General features: G+C 42.3%; 1 protein-coding gene across 2 annotated transcripts in view; it reads right to left on the minus strand.

Annotated features, from left to right (window-relative positions):
• Anxa7 (annexin A7) overlaps positions 1-23,445 on the minus strand; it is a 29,328-nt gene extending 5,883 nt beyond the window's left edge. The window contains exons 1-10 of one of the 2 annotated variants that reach the window (XM_005367619.3): positions 23,211-23,445; positions 17,431-17,486; positions 12,908-13,112; positions 10,643-10,744; positions 8,842-8,906; positions 8,367-8,432; positions 4,326-4,428; positions 4,079-4,173; positions 1,531-1,644; positions 837-1,007 (exon numbers count right to left, since the gene is read on the minus strand). In XM_005367619.3, the coding sequence (XP_005367676.1) occupies positions 837-1,007; positions 1,531-1,644; positions 4,079-4,173; positions 4,326-4,428; positions 8,367-8,432; positions 8,842-8,906; positions 10,643-10,744; positions 12,908-13,112; positions 17,431-17,484 (975 nt within the window). In that variant the 5' untranslated portion in view covers positions 17,485-17,486; positions 23,211-23,445. The remainder of the gene's footprint in view (positions 1-836; positions 1,008-1,530; positions 1,645-4,078; positions 4,174-4,325; positions 4,429-8,366; positions 8,433-8,841; positions 8,907-10,642; positions 10,745-12,907; positions 13,113-17,430; positions 17,487-23,210) is intronic. The other variant, XM_005367621.3, reaches the window with a different exon arrangement.
• Positions 23,446-23,629: the final 184 nt, after the last annotated feature.

The following is a 23,629-nucleotide window of genomic DNA, read 5'->3' on the forward strand; positions in this document are numbered from 1 at the left end:
GGCATACACCTTTAATCCCAGAACCCACACTAGTTAGCCATACAGGCCAGGCAGTGGTGGCATACACCTTTAATCCCAGAACCCACACTAGTTAGTCACAGAGGTAGGGTGGTGGTGCACGCCTTTAATCCCAGCACTAGAGAGGAACGTAAGGCGGGATGAGACAGGAACTCGCTCTCTCTCCGTCTCAAGATTTCTAGAGGTAAGAGCTCTCTAGTGACGTGGCTGCTTTGCTTTTCTGACCATCAGGTTGAACCCCAATATCTGTCTCTGGCTTTTTATTATTCGTGCTATACCTCTTCCCACCCTAGAAAAGTCAAGGATGGGTCATGAACCCTGCATAGAGATAAACCCAATTAAAAACCATGCACCCCTTTTTAAAGCACTAAACATATCCACCTGTCTCCCCCTCTTGCTCTTTTTCAAAGCTAGTTTACTCTTTTGCTTTGCTGTTCAAACTTCGCTCTTCCGACCATTTTCCCCTCATTTTGTAGATCCAGCCTTGGCACACCACTCTACACCCACAATACTTTCTCTAACTACCTTTCCTTGGCTCATCAGAGCCTCTCCTCCCCTGAATTCAGATCCCTGCAATCCTGTCCTAGCTGTCAGAAGTAACTTCTTGAAGTTATTTTCTAATTTCTTACAAAAGCCAGATATACAGAACAGTCCCAGTAACAACTACGAAGAAATCTGTTCACTGCATTCTGTGTTGTTCCTCTTAACGACAGCAATAATTCAGGGAGCTGACTATTAATGAAGTGTGCTCACTGGCACATGCTCAGATAAAAAGTCTGGTCCCTCCACTAACATACAGACATTTATACCACACTCACCTGGCACATGGACACGAGGAGACGTTCAAAATGTCCTGAGGTATCTGACTTAATGTCCTTCTCAAGATCTCGTCCAAATTCTGATTGATAACATCTAACAATGTCTCGAATTTCTTGATTTGTTCTTGTGCACAAAATCTCTATTAATACACGTTCTTGAGTTCCTGCCCCCTATATGAAATGAAGGGAGGGATTACACAGAAGCAAGGGACGGTCTCTAAAGATGATCAAGCTACATTTCAGAGGACACAAAATAATATTTTGCCTCATACATCCCTACAAATTCAGAATTATCAAAATTTGTGAGGCTTATATATAAAGCAATGCAGAATAGTTATAGAAAATAAGGTGGAGTACCTGCATTGCTTTCTGTAAACTCCAGGCATCATAGTAATAGAATACTTATAGAAAATAAGGTGGAGTCCTGCATTGCTTTCCGTAAACTCCAGGCATCATAGTAATAGAATACTTATAGAAAATAAGGTGGAGTCCTGCATTGCTTTCCGTAAACTCCAGGCATCATAGTAATAGAATAGTTATAGAAAATAAGGTGGAGTACCTGCATTGCTTTCCGTAAACTCCAGGCATCATAGTAATAGAATACTTATAGAAAATAAGGTGGAGTCCTGCATTGCTTTCCGTAAACTCCAGGCATCATAGTAATAGAATACTTATAGAAAATAAGGTGGAGTACCTGCATTGCTTTCCGTAAACTCCAGGCATCATAGTAAGTAGAAGGCATGAACAGGGCAAGGATTAACTCTTCCATATTTCCACTCAACTCTGACTTGAGATCTTTAATTAAATCCTGTTTAAAAAGATATGAAAAGTAAGTACATAACATTGATTTCTTTTTTTTCTTTCCTTTTTTTAAAACAGTGTTTCTCTGTATAGCTCTTGATTATCCTGAAACTTGTTCTGTAGATCTGCCTGCTTCTGCCCCCTGAGTGCTGGAATTAAAGGTGTGTGCCACCATTACCCAGTGAATATACAGGATTTCTATATCTTATCTCACATGAGGTTCTTTTTTAATAATTTTTTATTTTAGGTGTATGGGTGTCTTACCTACATATATGTCTGTGCACCACATGCCTGAGTGTCTGTGGAGACCAGAAGTAGGCACTGGATCTCCCAGTTACAGAAGGTGGTGAGCTGCTGCGTAGGTGCAGGGAACAGAACCTGTGCTGTCTGGAAGAGCAGCCAGTGCCACTGAGCCACCTGTTAAGCCCCTCACTTGAATCTTACGGAAAAACGGAATTGGCACTATGAAAGTCAAAATTTCAAATCTGAATGTGATATATGGCGCAATGAGTGTTAAATTTAGTGATGAATTCACTGTTTAGAAACACATAAGTCCTTCCTGCACTTCTTCTACTGTACCAGATACAAAGACAGAAAGTATGATTAGAAAAAGAATAATTCAGACTAACAACATGGGGGCTGGTGAGATGCTAAGTGGGTAACAGATATCCGTCAAGTATGATGGTCTGAGTTCAAGCCCTGGGCCTCACATGGTAGAAAGCTGGCTGCTGACCCCCATACATGTCTGACAGCATGTGCACACCCACACACATATACAAAGACTCGCACAAAAATAAATGAGTGTTTAAAAAATGATTGTTAAGTTGGGAGCGTAGCCCCCAGCTCCCAGGCCTGAGAGTTGGATTGGTCTGGACTCCAAATCCCAGCATGCCAGGTCCTGACCCTCCCAGGATATTTAAGTGAACTTAAATATAAAAGAAGAACGAGTGGTCTCTTTCTTCTCTTGAGAAAGGTTTCTCTGTGTAGCCCTGGCTGTCCTGGAACTCACTCTATTGACCAGACTGGCCTCAAACTCAAAGATCTGCCTGCCTCTGCCACAATGTGAGTTATTAAGTCTGACAAACTGAGATCACTCTCTGAGACACACATGTTAGAGAGAACCCGTTCACGTAACACATCTCACATGTACAGAGAATAGATGAAAAAGAAAGAGATAGGTCATGACAAGAAAGCTCAGTGCATACGTGTAACACATACACACACAGAATTTAGTAGCAGAAATAATAATACGGAGAAGTAGGCTGGGTGGTGGTGGTGCACGCCTTTAATCCCAGCAGAGGCAGGCGGATCTCTGTGAGTTCAAGGCCAGCCTGGTCTACAAGAGCTAGTTCCAGGACAAGAGCTGGGCAGAGAAATCCTGTCTCAAAGAGAGAGAGAGAGAGAGACAGAGACAGAGACAGAGAGACAGAGAGAGACAGAGAGACAGAGAGAGAGACAGAGAGAGAGACAGAGACAGAGAGACAGAGAGAGACAGAGAGACAGAGAGAGAGACAGAGAGAGAGACAGAGACAGAGAGAGACAGAGAGAGAGAGAGACACAGAGAGAGAGACAGACAGAGACAGAGAGAGAGAGGGAGAGGGGGAGAGAGAGAGAGAGGAGAGAGACAGAGAGAGAGAGAGACAGAGAGAGACAGAGAGAGAGAGACAGAGAGAGAGGGAGAGAGAGAGAGAGGGAAGTATATCAAGTATATCTGAACTGAGTAGAGGAAGAGAGGCTAACATTCTGAAGAAAGTAAACACACTGCAGAAGATGTTAGGAAAGTTTAGATTCTTGTGTAAATGACAAAGATATGCTAGCCACTTTTCTCCATCACGTCTAAGGATCAAGGGCAATTTCACCATTAATTTGGCTGCATGTAGGCACTGATCATCCATCCAACACAAATTTACTAAGGAACCGCTCACTACACACCTCCTGCTGGAACATGAAGAGGAGGTTCTGAGAGCTGGCAGTGCAGTGAGACCTACAGCAGCACAGATTTTTAAAAAGTGCTATGCGACCACAATGGAAGTGTCAGCCAGATCTGCCTCTCGTCATACAGAGAGTAGCTAATACTGAAGGAGTTGTTAGCCACGCAGAAACAGAAACAAGCACACAGAAGCACAAAACACCAGCTGTAGCACAGGACATGTTCAGAGGCAAGAGGGTGGAAGATGACCAACAGCTGAGAAAAGGCAGGGACTAACTAAGGAGTAGATCTCAGTGGGGGCCATAGCCACTGTTTCCTGAATGACTATCACATACAAGATGCAGTATGAGGGGAGATGAGGTGTTGAAGAGATACTAATCCTAGAATCTGTGAAGTCCATCTATCTGTCCTGTCCCCCACAGTATTAGTAAAAATACAGTGCCCAATCTGACATGGATGCTGACCCTGTGGAATAGACCCCACTGCTTCTTGTAAAAGGGAAAAGAGATACCTTGCCATACATGGTCTTAAAGGCTGCTTTAATTTGTTGCCTCTGGTCATTGGAACGACTCGACACAACATCCACAATTGCTTGCTCATCTGTCCCTGGAAGAGTCACAGATATATTTATATAAGGACGAGAATGCTTCTAAGGCAGTAGGCACCACATGATAATGAGGTTTAAGTTGACACAGGACTTTGTTTATGACTTAGGTTCACTTTCCCTATAGCTGTAAAAAGACAATCCATTTCCTTACCAAAACCCTTCATTGCTTTGCGAAGAATTTCTGCATCTCTTATAGCATCAAAGTTGGAGGCTGGTCGGATTGTTCCTTGGGTGCCCTGAGTCATCATAGCAGGCTGGTAACAAAAGGTGTATAAGGTTCAAGTAAAAATTTTTGCTTGGACAGTAGGCAACTTCACCAGCTACCATATGTATACAAGGATTTAGTACAAGAATATGAGCATTGGGCTAGGCGGTGGTGGCACACGCCTTTAATCCCAGCACTCGGGAGGCAGAGGCAGGCGGATCTCTGTGAGTTCGAGACCAGCCTGGTCTACAGAGCTAGTTCCAGGACAGGCTCCAAAACCACAGAGAAACCCTGTCTCTAAAAACCAAAAAAAAAAAAAAAAAAAAAAAGAATATGAGCATTATTACCAGGCCTCATTTTAGACAGACAGATCTAGCCCCTTACTAACATATTAGTCTCCAACTAAATCTAAAATATTTTTCTTAAACAATAGAAAAAAGGAAGGAAGAAAGGGAAAAAAAAGAAAATGTTGGGCCATATTATACAGGCCCATATTTCTACACTGTGTGGCGGCCGAAACTTTCAGGCCACAGTTTGCAAAGGGCCGCACAGGAGGTGGTCACCTAGCCTTTGAGGACAAACTGACTCCATCCTAAACAAAGGGTCAGGATATGCTAATGTCACTCAGATCCTTCTTTGTATTCTGGGAGGATGCCTGGGAAAGAGATGTTAATTCAGTCTACATGATAAGGCAGGTATAGATAGGAAGAGGTGACAAAAACGGGCTTAGAAAAGTGTAGATGTGACATAGTCATTCTCTTGGTTACCTAGGAAACATAATGCTAATGAATTTTCCCCTCAGTTTGCATTTTGGTATGAAAGCTGTTTGGAGAATAAACATGGGTGATATTCAGGATGTGAACTCAGGATTTCATGAGAGATTCCTGAAAACTCCCTTCCAATAAAGTCATGTGAATTGTGTCTTTATTCCCACGCCTCCCTTCTGGTCAGAGAAATAATTGATGGTCCACAACAGAAAGAAAAGGAAAGGAAAGGAAAGGAAAGAAAAGAAAAGAAACAGGGAGGGAGAGAGGGAGGGAGGGAGAGAAAAGAATAACCCAGTCAGGTGCTAGTGGCGCATGTCTTTAATCCCAGCACTCGGGAGGCAGAGGCAGATGGATGTCTGAGTTTGAGACCAGCCTGATCTAGAGTGAGTTCCAGGACAGTCAGGGTTACACAGAGAGACCCTCTCTCGAAAAACCAAGATTAAAAAAAAAAAGAAAAAAACCCAGCACTTGTTGAGGGACAAAAAATAAAAGAGAGAAAGGGACATGGACAGCTCAGCACTCATAGAGAACCCTTTCTCTGACGGTGGTGGGAACTGAATTCAGGCCCTGGGAACACCGGGAAAGCATCCTTCCACCAAGTAAGCCTTCCAGCTTCAAGGAAAGGTCTTTATTATTAGGAATTCCTCCCACTTATACATATTCATACCCTAACATTCTGCTTTGCCAAAACAGGCTTAGCAGTTACTCCCCATTAATGTCCAAGCCAGAAATATAAGCAAAGAACAAATATTTCCAAAGTAGTTTTAAGGAAAAATTAAAATTATTCTACTTGTAACAAATACTGCAGCATAAAAAAATTTTTTTCAGTCGTGTGATGGTGTAGGAGGTTCTTCTGTCTTTGTACTGCTTTCATTGGTTAATGAATAAAGAAACTGCCTTGGCCTGATAGGGGCAAACTTAGGTAGGCAGAGAAGACAGAAGAACTGAATTTTGGGAGGAAGAAAGCAGAGTCAGAGAGCTGCCATAGAGACGCCAGAATCAGACATGCTGAATCTTTTCCAGTAAGTCACTGCCACATGGTGATATACAGATAATAGAAATGGGTTAAATCAAGATGTGAGTGGGTGGTGGTGGTGCACGCCTTTAATCCCAGCACTCGGGAGGAGATAATAGAAATGGGTTAAATCAAGATGTGAGAGTTAGCCAGTAAGAGGCCAGAGCAAATGGGCCAAGCACCGTTTTAATTAATACAGTTTCTGTGTGGTTATTTCAGGTGTAAGCTAGCCAGGCAGCTGGGACAAACAAGCCTCCTCTCCTTGTAACAGGGTGGCACATGCCTTTAATCCCAGCACTAGGGAGGCAGAGGCAGGCGGATCTCTGAGTTCAAGGCCAGCCTAGTCAACAAGAGCTAGTTCCAGGAGAGGCTCCAAAGATACTGAGAAACCCTGTCTCAAAAAATCCAAAAAAAAGTAATAAAAAATAAAAATTTTTTTTCAACATATTGGTCATATACAAACCTCTGTCAAGAACTAGAAAGAGACCTGTGAGACTGGGAAAGAGAGGCTTTAAGGGCAAAGGTAGAAAAGACCACAGAACACAGTAAACGAAACAGCAGGGACGAGGGCAGGGAGGTGTGTGTGTAAAAACCCCGTCTGTACACTAACAACAACAAACCCTCTTTATGTATCAAGAGACATGAATAAAGAGACCTTAAGTGAGAGATGGAGGAGAAACGGAAGGTAGCAGAAAACATGAGGCATGAATGCAGAAGAGGTTATACATGAACAGGAAAGAGATCACCGTGAGGGATAGGGAGGGGTGGTAGGAGGGCAGTGGAGGAAGGGAATGAATAAGAAGTAAAATCACACACACGTATATGTATGCATACATATATTATATATAAAAATTATAATGAAGCCCACCACTTTACATGTTAACTTAAAAGATGAATAATTTATAGGCTATCAAACAACATGGTTCATTGGGTGAAGGTGGTTGGTGCTAAACTTGACACCTGAGTTCATTTCCAGGGACACACATGGTGGAGGAGCAAATCAGCTTCCACAAGATGTCCTCTGACCGCCACATACACTGTGGTACCTGTGCCCAGACGTGTGCCTCACACATGAACAGAAACAGGAACACGCACAATGCTTAAAGGAAAATCAAAATTCTCTTCCACAATTAATTACAGATTTATAAGATGAATAATTTTGAAAGGGTTAAAACAATGTACTGCGGTCTTAGAGGAATCTCTCTCCGACTCTGCCCGTCAGGAGAACTATGACCTAGTCGCACTTTGGTCTTCCATTAGCTGTGCAGTCCTGAACAAGGTTCTCAATTCAATAAATCCCCACTGTGAACAAAACCCAACAAGACCGCTGAGCGGTCCCTCTCCCACGTCCACAGTCCCTCCCCTACCTTGCCAAAGGTAGGTTTGGAAATGCCAGACCTTCCCTAGTATGTAACTCAGAAATAATTTCTAAAAGTCAAGATAAAGGCAAGGATCGAAGCTTTCAATCCTATTATAGTAACTGGCAGAAGACATAAAAGAATAAAAGAATAGAACAATTAATAAACTAGTATGAAAATGGGGAACTATATATGGAGAAAGGTAGGGGAAACTTCAAATATGGGAAGTCTTGTACGACTATTCAGAAATCAGTTCAACAGACTTAACCAGCGTCCATGGATAAAGTTCTGCCAAGCAGAGGGTGGGGTAAAGGGGCTGTCTGTAGGCACCATATCAGCAGGCCAAGGAGGTGGACAGGAAGACAAGGCTTTCAAGCAGAAACAGAGGAGCGGACAAGACTCAGAGAGCTAAAGTCCAGGCCACGGGGAAGGGACCCTGCCATGGGTGGAATTAAAAAATTTGGCAAAAAGTAAGCTGTTCCTCTTATTTGAAATGATGGTAGCCTCTTTCATTCCTATTTAAACATCTGGATTCCCTCCCATAACATCTTTGCCACCTATAGCTAGAAGGAAGTGTTATCTTGGAGCCTATTGTACTTTGTAAAGAACTTTAGTAAAAATCAATCAATAAATAAAGTTCTAACAAGCATTGAGGGGAAATAAAAATCCAACACTAGAAATCAGAAACAAGGGCAGACATGGTGGTGCACACCTTTAATCCCAGCACTCAGGAGGCAGAGGCAGCTGGATCTCTGTGAGTTCGAGGTCTACACAGTGAGTTCTAGAAACAAATGCTGTCATATATACAGGACCTAGCAATTAACGAATGCTGGCGGTCCTTACTCACATCACTGCTATAATCCAAAGAAGCAGGAGAGAAAGCAGGATAAGAAGAAAAGGATTCTGTATTGATCTGAAAGGAGAGTGGAAAATTATAAAGGAAAAACAGAAAACAACCACCCTTAAGTCTGAGAAATACCACCCACCCACCACCCAAGTCCATAGTCCCAATTACTGCTGAGGGCAGAGATGCTATGACCAATGTTGAGAGCACACATGCTTTCTCTAGGACAGAGGAAGAACATCATCACCCGTGAGAACGATGAGGCTGCTCGGACCAAATGTATCAGACACTCCTTAGGACAGATGGGCCAAGGACCTAGTGTCCATCGAAAGTAAAGTGTACATCTCCCACTACTGTGACAGACCATGTCCTCTGCCTCACGATGGAGTGACACCCTTCCTCAGTGTGATGAGTCCCAGGGACCTGCACTAAATTTAAAGAGTAGAAGCAAAAACTTAAGGAGACAAAGCAAAAGTACCTGGCTAGGGTAAGGAGCTTGTCCTCCAGGGTATTGAGAAGGCACCTGTCCTCCAGGAAAGCCACCTGTGGATTAAAAGCAAACAAGAAAAATAAGCTACAGCAAACTGTTTCTATTAATCACCAGGAACACAGAAGCACACGTTCATGCTATGCTACTCACTGAGATAAGAAACAGTTTGTTTAAGGTACAAGACAGTGAGTTTCCGAAATTGTTTCACATATAGTTACTGTTCTTGTTCATACCTGCATCCCCATATCTTTCTTGTGTCCCTCAAAACTGCCACCCTCTGTTTTCATTTCATATACATTCATATACATTATTTCCTTCTGTTCTTCCTCGACCCTATGCTTCTAAACTTCTTCCTCGGGCTTGGTACCTCATACCATTAACCTCAGACACTTCCTGGCTGCCCAGGACTAAGTGAGGTAGTCTTACAGATTTTACAACTTTGCTGCAGTTTTCTCACCTGCAAAATAGGGATAACAATGATACCTCATGTAATTTCTTTAAAATTAATATTCTGGTTGGGAATGGTGATAGGCACCTTTAATCCCAGAACTCTGGAAGTGGAGGCAGGAGGATCTCTGTGAGTTTAGTACCAGATCATTCTACTAAGAGCATTCCAGGACAGCCTGGGACATTCCAGAGCATTCCAGGGCAGACTGAGACCTGTCCTCTTCCTAAGCCCATAACCTTCTCTAGGATAATCTTTTATGTTACTATTGTTTAAATTTTTTTAAAAAATTAACTTAATTATTTTATTTCATGTTTTGTGTATGGATGTTTTTATTACATGTTATGTCTGTGCACCACATGCATGCCTGCTGCTAGCAGACGTTAGAAGAGGTGTTGGATCCTCTGAAACTGAGTCCCATGGCTGCTGGGAAATGAACTTGGATTTTCTTGAAGAGTAGCCAGTGCTCTTAACCCACTATGCCATCTCTTCAGTTCCAGGATAATCTTTTAAATATTGATTTAATGGAAAACCAACTTGGGTGACAAACATCTTTTAAAAAGACGCTAACGTATGTATGTATGTATGTATGTATGTATATATATGTATGTATGTATGTATGTATATGTGTGCGTACTTGATAGACTTATTTTATTTTTTAAACTGTATATGTGAGTGTGCAGGTGCCTGTGGAGGCAAGATGTGTAGGATACACTGGAACTGGAGTTATAGGCTGTAAGCTGCCTGATGTGGGTGCTGGGTACCAAACTCAAGTCCTCTCTAAAGATACTACATGGAAGCTGGGTCGTGGCACACACCTTTAATCCCAGCACTTGGGAGGCAGAAGCAGGTGGATCTCTGTGAGTTTGAGGCCAGCCTGGTCTACAAGATCTAGTTCCAGGACAGGCTCCAAAAGCCACAGAGAAACCCTGTCTTGAAAAGACAACAACAAAAAAGAATACTAAGTGGTGTCAACTGCTGAGCTATCTATCAAGTTCCTCCCCACTTTAAAAACAAACAAACAAACAAACAGAAACCTTGAACTAGCTTCAATTCTGAGTCTATCTGGAATGGTTGTCAGGGTACAGTCCTGAGGGTGGTTCCTTTAAGAATTGGCTTCTGGCTTTAGGACAGACAAGTTAATAAAAGAAAATTGTTCTTCATCTCCATTTTACTGATTATGACCTCACATCAAATTGATACTCCATGATACCACATACTTAGCATTATTTACAGAATTATATAAATATTCCCTAAAGACTACCTCAAATACAATTTAAGTTTACTGACAACTGAAAAGCTTGCAGAATCATAACAGTTTGTCTCTAGACAGCTGGTACATACCTGGTACTGGAACCTGGGCTGGTCCACCACCGTAAGACTGTGCAGGTGGCTGTGGATAGCCAGAAAAGCCTGCTCCACCAGGTGGGGCCCCAAAGCCTTGTCCTTAAGGGATTAAGAAAATAAACAACATTTCAATAAGCCGCACGTGGAAACTCAGCCCTGTAATCTTAACACTCAAGAGGCTAAGCCAAGAGGACTTCCAGGAGCTGGAGGCCAGTCTGAGCTGCACAGTGAGTTCCAAGCAAGCCTGGGCTACACGGTACATTTCAAGTCAGCCTGGGATGCAGAGTAAGACTTTGTATCCAACAAAACAAAACAAAACAAAACAACAAAAAACCAACCCCCCCTCCCCCAAATCAAGTCTTATAATACAGAGAAATTTTTTTTAGAATGTCTACCATAATCAATAGAAAATATATGCCAGTCAGGCTGTAACAGTCATTCTATATGTGTACATGAAACCTGCCATCAATTCACAGCAAACTGGAAAGTATGTTCAAAGGTCAGTGAGCTGGATTAGTCGGTAGAAGCACTTGATGCCAAGCCTCGCCATCTGAGTTTGAGCCCTAGAGCCCACACGGTAGAAGAAAGGAATGGATTCTGACCTGTACAAATGTACTCTGGCACTTGTGTTCACACACATACATATATGTAACAGTACAGGACAGGAATTGGTGATGCACACCTTTAACCCCAGCACTCAGGAAGCAGAGGCAGGCAGATCACAGAGTTCAAGACCCGCCTGCCTGGTACAGGGTGCATTCCAGAACAGTCTATACAGACAGGGCTAAACAGAGAAACTCTTTCTTAAAAAAAAACAAAAAACAAAAGTTTTAGTACATTTAGCTTCTTTAGTAACTTACAATATAAATCAGTATGGTGGGTTTTAAAAATTGTGTTTAAATTAGAGGCTGGAGAGATGGCTCAGTGGTTAAGAGCATTGCCTGCTCTTCCAAAAGTCCTGAGTTCAATTCCCGGCAACCACATGTAATAAGGTCTGGTGCCCTTTTCTGGCGTGCAGACATACACAAAGACTATACACTGTATAAATATTTAAATTATATTTATTCCTTTGGTTTTATGTGTGTTTTGCCTGCATGTATGTATGTGCACATGTGTGCTTGGTGTCCTCAGGGTCAGAAGAAAGCAGTACATCCCCTGTAAGTGAGGTATGGATGGTTGGTAAACCACCATGTGGGTGTTTGTAATTGAACCCAATTCCATTGCAAGGGCAGTAAGGTCTCTTAGCTGATCAGCCATCTCTCCAGCCCCTATATTGTTTTTCTTTTTCTTTTTAAAAAATATTTATTTATTTATTTATTTATTTATTTATTTATTTATTATGTATACAATGTTCTGTCTGTGTGTATGCCTGCAGGCCAGAACACGGCACCAGACCCCATTACAGATGGTTGTGAGCGCCACCATGTGGTTGCTGGGAATTGAACTCAGGACCTTTGGAAGAGCAGGCAATGCTCTTAACCTCTGAGCCATCTCTCCAGCCCTATATTGTTTTTCTTAAATCTAGATAAAGTGGTCCTAATGCATAAAGGTACCATGTGATGCTAACTAAAGCCTCTGTTGCTTTTTTTAAAGATTTATTTATTTTTATTTTATATATATGAAGTGTGTGTCTGCATATCAATATAGCACATTCATGCGGTGTCCTAGGAGCCTCTGGAAATGGAGAGAGAGAGAATTGGGAGCTGCCATGTGGGTGTAGGACCCTAAGCCAGGTCCTCTGGAAGAGCAGTCAGTGTTCAATCTCCCCAGGACAATGGTTTGCAACCTGTGGGTCACAACCTCGCTGACAAATGTCTGTCTCCAAAAATACTTATATTACGGTTCATAACAGTAATAAAATTATACGTAGGGAATAGCAACAAAAATGATTCTATGGTTGGGGGTCACCACACCATGAGGAACTGACTTAAAGAGTTGCAGCATTAGGAAGGAAGGTTGAGAACCACTGCTCCAGGCCCTCTCAATCAGTTAAGATTACTGATAACTAAGTGGCATATTCTACAAGGGCCTCTCATATCAAGAACAGTCTTACCTTCCCTTCACAGGAAAGTATCTTAAGTCTTCCAGTTCTCCTAACCCTGAGAATTTTCACTCGAGCTTGCTACTGAAGTCTTAGCTGTCCACGGTAAACTAAGAGTAACTCTGAACTCTCAAGGAATAATAATGAAGGTAAGGGAGGGACAAAAAAGAATGCTTCAGCAAATCTCAAGTCACTACTAACCTCATGACCATATGACTTACCTCCAGGATAGGCTGGAGCTCCCCCTGGGTGTGGGGTAACTGGATAGCCCCCAGCGGCTGAATAGCCTCCAGGTGCAGGGTAGCCTCCAGCTCCTGGGTAGCTGCCACTTGGTGCTGGCGGGTAAGCATTTCCTCCCATTGGTGGAAAGCCACTAGGATATGGATACTGACCCGGAGCAGGGAAAGATGACTCCTGACCCGCAGGCTGGAAAAATCAGAAACATGTTAAGGGGACATAATCAAAGAAATATATGCCCCATTTCAAAAGAACAAAGAGTACTATTCATGGATTTTTTTTAAACTTAAAAAAAACTTATCGGGGCTGAAGAGATGGCTTAGTGGTTAAGAGCACTAATTGTTCTTCCAGAGGACCCAAATTCAATTCCCAGCACCAACATGGCAGCTCACAACTGTCTGTAACTCCAGTTCTAGGGGATCTAACATCTTTATACTAAAATACATGAAATACAGTTGAATAAATTATTTAAATAATTATTATCAGTTCCAGTCTCATATTACTTTATCAATCCTACTCCACTTTGTCAGGATTCTTATCAGAACTCAGTTAAATTTAATTATATGTGAGGTGGACAAAAGCATCCCCATTTTCTATGGGAATCAGAACCAGCTCTTTCCTCCTTCCTCCGTCTTTCCCTGCAGGGCCTGACGATAAGGCCCAGGCTCCCCCAGACTCTTACACCTTTTGCCTCCACTTCCTAGTGCTGTGATTATAGGCATGTACTTACCAAGTGCTAACCAACCTCTCAGATCCCTTCACTGTCACGGCATATGGAAATACAGTTCCTCCCCTCCGTCCTAGGGAGGAATGCACGGTTTCTGCAATGCTCTTGGACCTACTGTAGGTGTTTATCAGTTGTAGGAGTTCCCTGGTGGAGTTTTTGGGGTCACTTATGTATTCTATCATATCATTAGCAAACAGTGAAAAGTTTGACTTCATTTCCAATTTGATCCCATGATCTCAGTTTTTTTGTTTGTTTGGTTGGTTTTTGTTTTTAGATCTTATTGCTCTAGCTAGAACTTCAAGTATTCTATTGAATAGATACAGAGAGAGTGAAAAGCCTTGTCTCGTTCCTTATTTCAGTGGATCACTTTGAGTTTCTCTCCATTTAGTTTGATGTTGGTTGTTTGCTGTATATTGCCTTTATGATATTTAGGTATGTTTCTTGTTTGCTGTATATTGCCTTTATGATATTTAGGTATGTTTCTTGTATCTCTGGTCTTTCCAAGACCTTTATCATGAAGGGGTGTTGAATTTTGTTGAACGATTTTTCAGCAGCTAATGAGATGATCACATTTTTTTCTTTCAGTTTGTTTATATGGCGGATTACACTGCTGGATTTTTGTATGTTGAACTATCCCTGCATCTCTGGGATGAAGCCTACTTCATGGTGGATGATTTTTCTGATGTGTTTTAGATTCAATCTGCCAGTATTTTACTGAGTATTTTTACATCAATATTCATGAGGGAGATCGGTCTGTAATTCTCTTTCTTAGTTGTGTCTTTGTGTGGTTTGGCTATCAGGGTAATAGTAACCTCATAAAAAGAGTTTGGCAATGTTCCTTCTGTTTCTATTGTTTCGAACAATTTGAGGAGTATTGGTACTAGTTCTTCTTTGAAAATCTGGTAGAATTCTGCGCTGAAACCATCTGGTTCTGGGTTTTCTTTTTTTAGGTTGGGAAACTTTTGATGACTGTTTCTATTTCCTTAGCGGTTATAAGGCTATTTAATTTGCTTAGGTGGTCTTGATTTAATTTTGGTATGTAATACTTATCCAGGAAATTGTCCATTTTCTTTAAGGTTTTGTGGAGTACAAGCTTTTGAAGTATGACTTGAGGGTTCTCTGCATTTCCTCTGTGTCTGTTGCTATGTCCCCCTTTTCATTTCTGTTTTTTTTGTTTTGTTTTTTTTTGTTTTGTTTTTGTTTTTTCGAGACAGGGTTTCTCTGTGGTTTTGGAGCCTGTCCTGGAACTAGCTCTTGTAGACCAGGCTGGTCTCGAACTCACAGAGATCCGCCTGCCTATGCCTCCCGAGTGCTGGGATTAAAGGCGTGCGCCACCACCACCCGGCTCCCTTTTCATTTCTGATTTTGTTAATTTGGATATTCTCTCTGCCTTTTGGTTAGTTTGGATAAAGGTTTGTCAATCTTGTTGATTTTCTCAAAGAACCAATTCTTCGTCTCATTCTTTGTATTGTTTCCTTTGTTTCTATGTTGCTGATTTTAGCTCTCGGTATGATTACTTCCTGTCAACTACTTCTCCTGGGAGAGCATGCTTCTTTTTGTTCTAGAGCTTCCAGATATGCTGCTAATTCCCTAGTGAGAGATTTTTCCAGCTTCTTTATATAGGCACTTAGTGCTATGACTTTCCTTCTTTGTGTCCCATAAGTCTGGGCATGTGGTGCAGTAATTTTCATTGAATTTTAGGAAGTCTTTAATTTCTTTCTTGTTTCTTCTTTGACACAGGGGTGACTGGGTTGAGCACTGTTTTCTTGAGTTTGTAGGCTTTTTGCAATTAGTGTTGTTGAATTTTAACTTTAAGCCATGATGGTCTGATAAGATGCAGGGGGTTATTCCAATTTTTTGTATCTGTTGAGGTTTGCTTTGTTACTGAGTATGTGGTTGATTCTGGAGAAGTATCCATGAGGTTTTGAGAAGGTATATTTGGGTGAAATATTCTACAGATTCTGTTAAGCCCTTTGAATCATAACATCTGTTAGATCTTTGTTTCTCTATTAAGTTTCTGTCTGGTAGACCTGTCCAGTGGTGAGAGTGGGGTGTTGAAGTCTCCCATTATTACTGTGTGGGGTTTAATGTGTGATTTAAGTTTTAGTAATGTCACTTTTACAAATGAGGGTGGCCTTGTATTTGAGGCATAGATGTTCAGAATTGAGACTTCGCCGGGCGGTGGTGGTGCACACCTTTAATCCCAGCACTCGGGAGGCAGAGGCAGGCGGATCTCTATGAGTTTGAGACCAGCCTGGTCTACAAGAGCTAGTTCCAGGACAGGCTCCAAAACCACAGAGAAACCCTGTCTCAAAAAAGGAAAAAAAAAAAAAAAACAGAATTGAGACTTCATCTTGATGGGTTTTTCTTGTTAACTATTTTGTTAGATATTAGGATAGCTACACCAGTTTGTTTCTTAGGTTCATTCGATTAGAAAATCTTTTTCCAACCCTTTACTCTGAGGTAATGTCTGTCTTTAAGATTGAGGTAAATTTCTTTTATGTAACAGAAGGATGGATTCTGTTTTCATATCCAATCTGTTAGCCTGTGTCCTTTTATAAATGAATTGAGTCCATTGAAATCTGGTTTTGTCATGGAATATCTTGTTTTCTCTGTCTATGTTGATTGTAAGCTTTGCTGGATATAGTAGTCTGGGCTGGCATCTGTGATTTCTTAGTGTCTGCATATTGCCTGAGTAGGACCTTCTGGCTTTCGTTTCTATTGAGAAGTTGAGTGTATCTAATAGGTCTTCATTTATATGTTACTTGCAGCTCTTAATATTCTTTGTTTACTCTGTATGTTTAGTGTTTTGATTGTTATGCAGCAAGGGGACTTTCTTTTTTGGTCCAGTCTATTTGGTGTTCTGCAAGCTTCTTGTATTTTCATAGGTATGTCCTTCTTTAGGTTGGCAAAGTTTTTTTTTTTATGATTTTGTTGAGTATATTTTCTGTGCCTTTGAGCTGGGCTTCTCCTTCCTCAATTCCTATTATTCTTAGGTTTGGTTTTTTCATGGTGTCCCATATATCCTGGATATTTTGTGTTAAGATTTGTTGGATTCAACAATTTCTTTGACCGATGAATCTATTTCCTCTATTGTATATTCAATGTCTGAGATTCTCTCTTTCATCTCTTGTATATGTTGTTTATGCTTGCATCTGTAGTTCCTAATCGTTTACCCAGATTTTCTGTTTCCAGATTTCCCTCAGTTTTATTTCCCCTATTTCAGTTTTCAAGTCTTCTTGAACCATTTCTTTCACCTGACAGATTGCTTTTTCTTGGCTTTCTTTAAGAGATTTGTTGATTTCTTCCAATTTTTTTGATTGTCTTTTCCTCCATTTCTTTAAGGGAATTTTTCATTTCCTTTAAGGGCCTCAATCATTTTCATAAAGGTATTTTTTTTGGTCATTTTCTTCTGCTTCATCTGTGTTTGGATGCTCAGGTCTTGTTGTTGTAGAATCACTAGTTTCTGATGGTGCTGTATTGCTTGTCTCAGAAAATAAACACTAAAACCTTGGGCCATTTCACATAAAATACAGGTTTCTAGCTTTCTGTGAAAAGCTAACCTACTCCAGCACCACTAGGTGTGTTCCCTGCACGGCACACTGGATTTGAGCTAAGCAGCCTCCATGTGTCCATTTCCAGATAACACTAGCCTTTTCTCACTGATTTATAGCTCTGGACATTCGAGTTCATAACCCCTGCTCTAAGGCACAGGCTACTTCTATATAACAACTGCATGAAAGATATCAATGATTTTAGTATTTTGACAGCAATACTTACAGGATATCCAGGAAAAGGTGGGTAGCCTGTAGGGGGATAGCCTGGATATGACATTTCTGTAAAAACAACCACAACAACAAAAAGTCCTTTATAATTTATTATACATCTTAAGGCCTTTGAAAGAGAAACATACACATACAAACTGTATTATGGTGCACATTAAAATGTGAATAAGGGGGTCAGAGAGATGGTTCTGAGGCTTAAAGGCACTTGCTTCAAAATGTGATAACCTGAGTTCAGTTTCTGGAATCTACATGGTAGAAGAACTGACTTCCTGTTGTCCTCCAACCTTCTCACACTTGGCTGAAGCACGCACACAACCTCTCTATCACACAGAGCATAGATAATCTATTACAGGTATATGCAAAGCTTATTAAATGCGTTCTTCTTACCAGCTCTACCGTATAGTCTATATATCCTCCAATTGCAGCCTGGGGAAGCCATCACTGTGGAATTTGAGGACCTGATTTCAGTCCCCAGCATCATGTAAAAAGCCAGATGTGGTGGTACACACTTGTGATCTAGTCAAGGGGAGATGGAGACATGCAAATCCCAAGGGCTCACCAGCTAACCACCCTAATCTAATTGCCAAGCTTCAGATCTCTGTGATAAACCCTAATGGCACCTAAGGTTGACTTAAAACACTTATAAATGGATAGTAAATTAATGAGTAAAGGTGAAAGCAATGTTCTAAAATGTGCTGAACACAGATTAGCAAGAATGTAGAACAATATCAAGTACAAGAGAAAGGGGGGGGGTGTCACTATGATGGATCTCACAACAAAATGAGATACTGAGAGAGATGTAGTCAGGTAGTAGACTGTGTGTGTAAAGCCATTCAAAAGTCAGGTATAGTAACTCACACCTAGAATCTCTGGGTTTGATGCCCTGCACCATGAGGAAAACAAAAAGTAGTCAAGAGCCTTCAAGTCTGGTATGGAATTACATACTCCCTCCACCAGAGTATATCCATTCCTTACCTGTTACCAGAGTCACTACTTAAATTACCCAATATTCTAGTGCAGGAAGTAACACAATCGTTTCTACCCATCTGTGGAAATGACCCTCCTCTTCTTCCTGCATTTCAATTTTCACGGCATGTCTTTGTAGCAGGTCTCACCAGAGCAGGGTGACTGGCTCACTAAGATCACTAGCCCATTCATGCTCTTGCTTATACTCTCTGCTTCCCAATCTCCCTGGGCATCACCATTAGCTGCCCTTTCCACAAACTATTCCTAAGATCCCAAATCCACAATCATTTACTTATTGCTGAAGTATCAAATAAAACTCGCTGGCAGAGTCTTACAAGTAACAAGTGTACACTTAGCCTACATAATCCTAGATTCCGACCCCAGTAAAATCAGGGGGAAATGACTGGACAAGTCAGGTGGTGGCGGCACACATCTTTAATCCAAGTCAGTACTCAGGAAACAGAGGAAGGCAGACCTCCTGAGTTTGAAAGTAGACTGGTCTACATGGTGAGTTCCAGGCCAGCCAGGACTGTTACACAGAGAAACGTTTTTCTCAAAAACAAAAACAATAAACCAACAAAAACAGAACAACAATTACAAACAACAACAACCACCCCCCAAACTACTGGTCAAACATTCCAGTCTTCTTGGTACCGACTCCAATTTATAGTCAACAGATTTAATTGTTTTTATATGCATGTGTGTGTACCACATGCTTGTCCAGTGCCTGTGGAATGAACACGCCAGATCCTCGGGAACAGTTGTGAGCTGCCACACGGGGGCTGGGATTAATCTGAGGTCCTCTGCAAGAACAGCAAGTGCTCTTTTATGAGCCAAAACTCCAGCCCCAACCCTCATTCCCCAGTGTGAAATCTCTATGACTTCAATCATGCTTATGTGTCATACTGTCCTAGACCTTAAGCCTGTGGTCATGCATCGTTCCTTACTTCAGTTTAAATCTTTTCTCCTTTCTTTAAATAATACAGACTTTATACATCTAAATCACCCAAGAACTCACTGATCCAAAAGTGAGATCCTGCTCCCACCCCACGTCCTTTTTTTGAAACAGGGTCTCACACTGTAGCCGACTGAGAGAGCAGATTTTCTCCTTTCATTATGTGGGTTCCGGGGATCAAATTCAGATTGTCAGGCTTGGCAGGGAACACACTGTGTTGGTTATTTATTTATCAACTTGACACAGGCTATAATCATCTAGAAAAGGGAAAGTCAACTGAGAAAATGCCCTCATCAGACTGGCTCAGAAATGAAGACGGAAAGCAATAGAGAAGGACATCTGATGTCAGCTTCTGGTCTACGTGCATGCGCGCGCACGCGCGCACACACGCGCACACACACACACACACACACACACACACGTATACAGAAACATGAGCACATACATGTGATCACACAAAGACAGTAAGGTAACAAGAAAAATAACTCAGTCTGATTCAATTACTTGGAAGTCAAAGACCTGTGTATCAAATGGGAAGAGGCTCATTTTTGTCCTTTCTTTCCTCTTCTCGGTCCTTGACTGCCATCAGGAGGAAGGGCAAGGCTGAAGCTTCCAAAGGACAGTCAGTGGGCCAAATGAAAGAGGTCAGGATCAAAAAGGGAAAATCAGAAAATAATGTTTAGGGTCACAAAAACAAAGGCTACATTAGCTACTTAAAGCTTTAGGGTTAAGAAATTCTCCTTTACTCTGGACCAGCAGTTAGGGAGCCTGCATGGACCTAGGCCCTCTGTATGTAACTTGGTCTCAGTAGCAGCTTAGCTGGCTTATGGGAACCTGTTGGATTACCTTGCCTAGCCTTGATGCAGTGGGGGAGCTCAGTCCTACCTCTGTCCAAGCCCATGGGAGGCCTGCCCCTTTCTGAATGGAGAGGAAAATAGGGACTGGGAAGGGGAGGGAATGGGAAGAGAGGAAGGAGGGGAAACTGCGGTTGGGATGTAAAATAATGGGAAAATGTTAATTAAAAAAAGAAATTCTCGGGCTGGAGAGATGGCTCAGAGGTTAAGAGCACTGGCTGTTCTTCCAGAGGTCCTGAGTTCAATCCCCAGCAACCACATGGTGGTTCACAACCATCTGTAACGAGATGTGGTGCCCTCTTCTGGCAGAACACTGTATACTTAATAAATAAATAAAATCTTTAAAAAAAAAAAAGAAATTCTCCTTTATGAGGAAGAAAAATATTTTTCTTTTTTTTTTTAGGTATGTGTGTGTTCAAATGTGCACGTGTATGTAGACCAGATATTGATGTTGGGAGTCTTCCTAATCATTGTCTGTTTTATTTACTGAGGCAGGGACTCCCTCTGAATGCAGAGCCATTGGTTCGACTAGTCTAGCTAAATCGGACTGCCTGGCCTCTGTCTCCCATAAGCAGGGATTACAGGGATCCAGCTGCAGTCCTCACACTTGCTCACAGGTAAGGAGGGAGGGAGGGGAGGAGGGAGAGGCACTGAGAGGGAGGAGGGAGAGGAGGAGGGAGAGGCACTGAGAGGGAGGAGGGAGAGGGAGCGTGAGTGAGAGCCCGGCCACAATGGAAGCCGGAAGATCTGAGTTCAGATCCCCAGAAACTGGGCACAGTAGCTCAAGTCTCTAACTCCAGCACCCCTATGGTGAGATGGGACGTAGAGTCAGAAGAATTCCCAAAAGTTCCAAGGACGTCTAGCCTGGTCTATGTGACTGGAAAATCACACCCAAGATTTTCCTCTGACTTTCACCATATATATGCACATTGTGGCATGTGCTCCAGCCCCACAAACTTGCACATATATGCATGTACATATACAGACAAAAGAATGATTTATTCTGATCAAAGAGTTCCAGCTCTACATTTTTAGGTACTATACTAAATCTTCCCTTTAAGGCCTAGAGGAATTATAGGAAGATTACCAAGATTTTTTCCCCCTGAGACAGGGTTTCTCTGTGTAGTTTGGAGCCTATTCTGGAACTCATTCTGCAGACCAGGCTGGCCTCAAACTCACAGAGATCCATCTGCCTGCCTCTGCCTCCCAAGTGCCTGGCCTTTCGATTTTCAAAATAAAACAAAAATAAATAAATTAATTAATCAAAGACTATTTAGGTACCAGCACATGAAAAACTGAAACAATAATTTCAGTGCATTTTAAAGAATATTAAGCACTAGAATGAAATTCCATCTCTGTATAGGTCATAAAAATTCCTTCACAAATGAATTCACGTATGTACTAGGCTATTCATTATAGTATCATATGTAATATGAAGAGCTGTCAAAAAATGCAAACACTAGAAGACAAGTAAAACACATGAATAGTCAAAGTAAAGTGCTATTCAACTTCTAAAAATGCAGTAGCTTTAAAAATTCATATATAAAGCCATCTACCACACAAGGGAAAAGAAGCAAGGTAGAAAACTGCAGGGGTCGTTTGTGAGCATCCGGGTAAAGAAATAGAGCCATTTTCTTCTGTATGTGGACAATCTCACTGAAAGGACAACACTGAAGCAGAAAAGGGCGGCAGCATCCTCGGGAGAGCTGGGGAATAACAACCACACAGTTTACTTTTTAATGTCCCTTTCAGCAGTGTTCACGTGGTCATGTCAAAAGATAGACTTTAAGGTTTTTGTAAAAAGCTAAACAAACCCCAGGGTGACTCAACAAATTAACTCCATTCTGCTTAAGTAACAGGACGCTAATAAGTAAACTAAAGCTTTTATTTTTCCTTTAACATTCTATGTTACAAACAACCTTTGGAAAACTTGGAAAATTCATTCTTGGTTCTCCAAACCATCTCCACCCAGTGAGTCAGCTAGTGAAAGGGTGGGTCTTTCAAAGTAATGTGAGTGTCTCAACTGACAAGAGGCCTAGGAACACAAGCTGGGGGGCAGGGGAGGGCGCAAAGAGGGAGGAGGAGAAACAGGAAGTGTGACTTAGGCGAGAACAGATGTAGTTTTCCAAAAGCTGCTTCTACCTTCCGGAAGGGTCATCACTGACCGGGATAAGTAACGCTGAAAGATTAGATCTCTGCAGGGGTAGGCAGCTCTCTACTCAACCATGAGGACTGGGGAGAGGTGGCTTGTTTCCAGAGGCAAAAATATTTCTTCCACCTGCCTCTAATGTTTTCCTTGCCTAATAGCAGGTAGCTCATTATACTTTACTGTAATTGGGACAGATTACCTTATCAGAATGGCTCACAACTGTAATGGGTCCTAGTAAGACACCGCCTGCAACCCTGCATCTTGTACCTCCGTGCACTTCTGAATTCCCCTCTGCACCTCGGTTTCCTCGGGCTGTTACAATGACACATCTGATGTGGGTCAAGGACCAGGGATGAAATCTAGAATGTTGTTTCCTGGAGCAGTTTCTAAGAGTTGTAAGCCCGAGCTTACATCTGTTTGTGAATTGTCCTACGTGTCATTAAGCACAGGATAAATTTTCCAAGTTACTCTAAATTTGCTGTGTCATCAAAAAGTCTGGTCCCTAGCCAGACCCCGACAGAGAGGCGTTTCACCAGGGCCACCCTCTGGCCTCAAGCCCTTCACCTGCGGTCCACGTGACCCAGAGCGGGGTGCCACTGCTCCCTGGCATCCCCACTCTGTCAAGCCTAAGAGAAAACCGACCAACAGGCCTTCCCGGTCCTCCCGCAGGCAGGACAAGCCTGCAAGCCTGCCCAACCCACCCCAGCACCCAAAACGCGCCACCCGGAGGCCCAGTCCGCTGGTAACGCGAGCAGGCCTTCACCATTCCCGCACGAAGGTCAGACCTCAGAATGGGAACGAGCTGACAGGCGGGCGGGAAAACCGCAAGGGGAGGGGGTGCGGGTCCTCACCTGAACCAAGGAGCCGAGTCAGAGCCCTGCCGGCTTTCCCGCGATGTGGAAGCAGGAAGAGCCGAAGGGCGTGGCATAGGGGCGGGGCAAGAATGCTGGCCGTCGGGTCTGCCCCCAAGCACGGGCGGGACTCAGCGCCCAACAGGTGGCTCAGCTGGTTGAGTCTCGAGTGTCTGCCCCACCCCTGGTAGTCCTGGGGAACCAAGCTCCAGGCCTAGGTATCTCGAGGACTCAAGGCATATTTGCCTTCAGTTATAGGGAATTCTGGGTAGACGGAACTGGAGCTGAATTAGGCAAAACTAAGCAGAGGGGAGTTGATTCAACGTTCTTATTCATTAGCTCGTTAAACTCACTCTACAACTAAATATTTGAGGCAGCTTTATGTAAAGAACCTACATATGCACACACACACACACACA

Source organism: Microtus ochrogaster, unplaced genomic scaffold, assembly GCF_000317375.1.
Source record: "Microtus ochrogaster isolate Prairie Vole_2 unplaced genomic scaffold, MicOch1.0 UNK21, whole genome shotgun sequence".
Classification (NCBI taxonomy): Eukaryota; Metazoa; Chordata; class Mammalia; order Rodentia; family Cricetidae; genus Microtus; species Microtus ochrogaster.